Source organism: Pygoscelis adeliae, unplaced genomic scaffold, assembly GCF_000699105.1.
Source record: "Pygoscelis adeliae isolate BGI_AS28 unplaced genomic scaffold, ASM69910v1 C10036583, whole genome shotgun sequence".
Classification (NCBI taxonomy): domain Eukaryota; kingdom Metazoa; phylum Chordata; class Aves; order Sphenisciformes; family Spheniscidae; genus Pygoscelis; species Pygoscelis adeliae.
This window is the reverse complement of record NW_008818285.1, coordinates 1-323: the sequence shown is the minus strand read 5'-3', so window position 1 is coordinate 323 and position 323 is coordinate 1. Positions and strand designations below refer to the sequence as shown.

Genomic DNA, 323 nt, shown 5'->3' with positions numbered 1-323 from the left:
CATCGTCAAGTCCGGGGACAAGCCGGGACCTGTGGGGACAGAGCAGCCGCGCTGAGCCACTGGGGACCCAGGCATCCGGGTGCACGTCCCCGTCACCTGCGCTCACCCCAGTCCTCCCGGAGGGACCGGTCCAGGCTGGCGTGCTGCACGGAGCACGTGAAGGTGTCCCCAACCTTGGCAGTGACCGTCAGGGTCACCTGCGTCTGGTAGGTCCAGTCGCCGTTGGGCAGGAGCTTGGTGGTGTCCCCGGTGGCCACCATGTCCCCGTTGTGCAGCCAGAGGACGGTCACCTCGGGGGGGTAGAAGCCCCAGACGTGGCAGGT

General features: G+C 68.4%; 1 protein-coding gene across 1 annotated transcript; it reads right to left on the bottom strand.

The window, feature by feature from the left end:
• Nucleotides 1–3: 3 nt before the first annotated feature.
• Nucleotides 4–320, bottom strand: LOC103912838 (class II histocompatibility antigen, M beta 1 chain-like; the record flags this gene model as incomplete). The annotated part of the gene is made up of 2 exons (XM_009319283.1): nucleotides 4–29; nucleotides 107–320. Coding segments are annotated over 2 exons (240 nt in total), but the record flags the coding sequence as incomplete, so codon positions are not given.
• Between the last annotated feature and the right edge of the window lie 3 nt (nucleotides 321–323).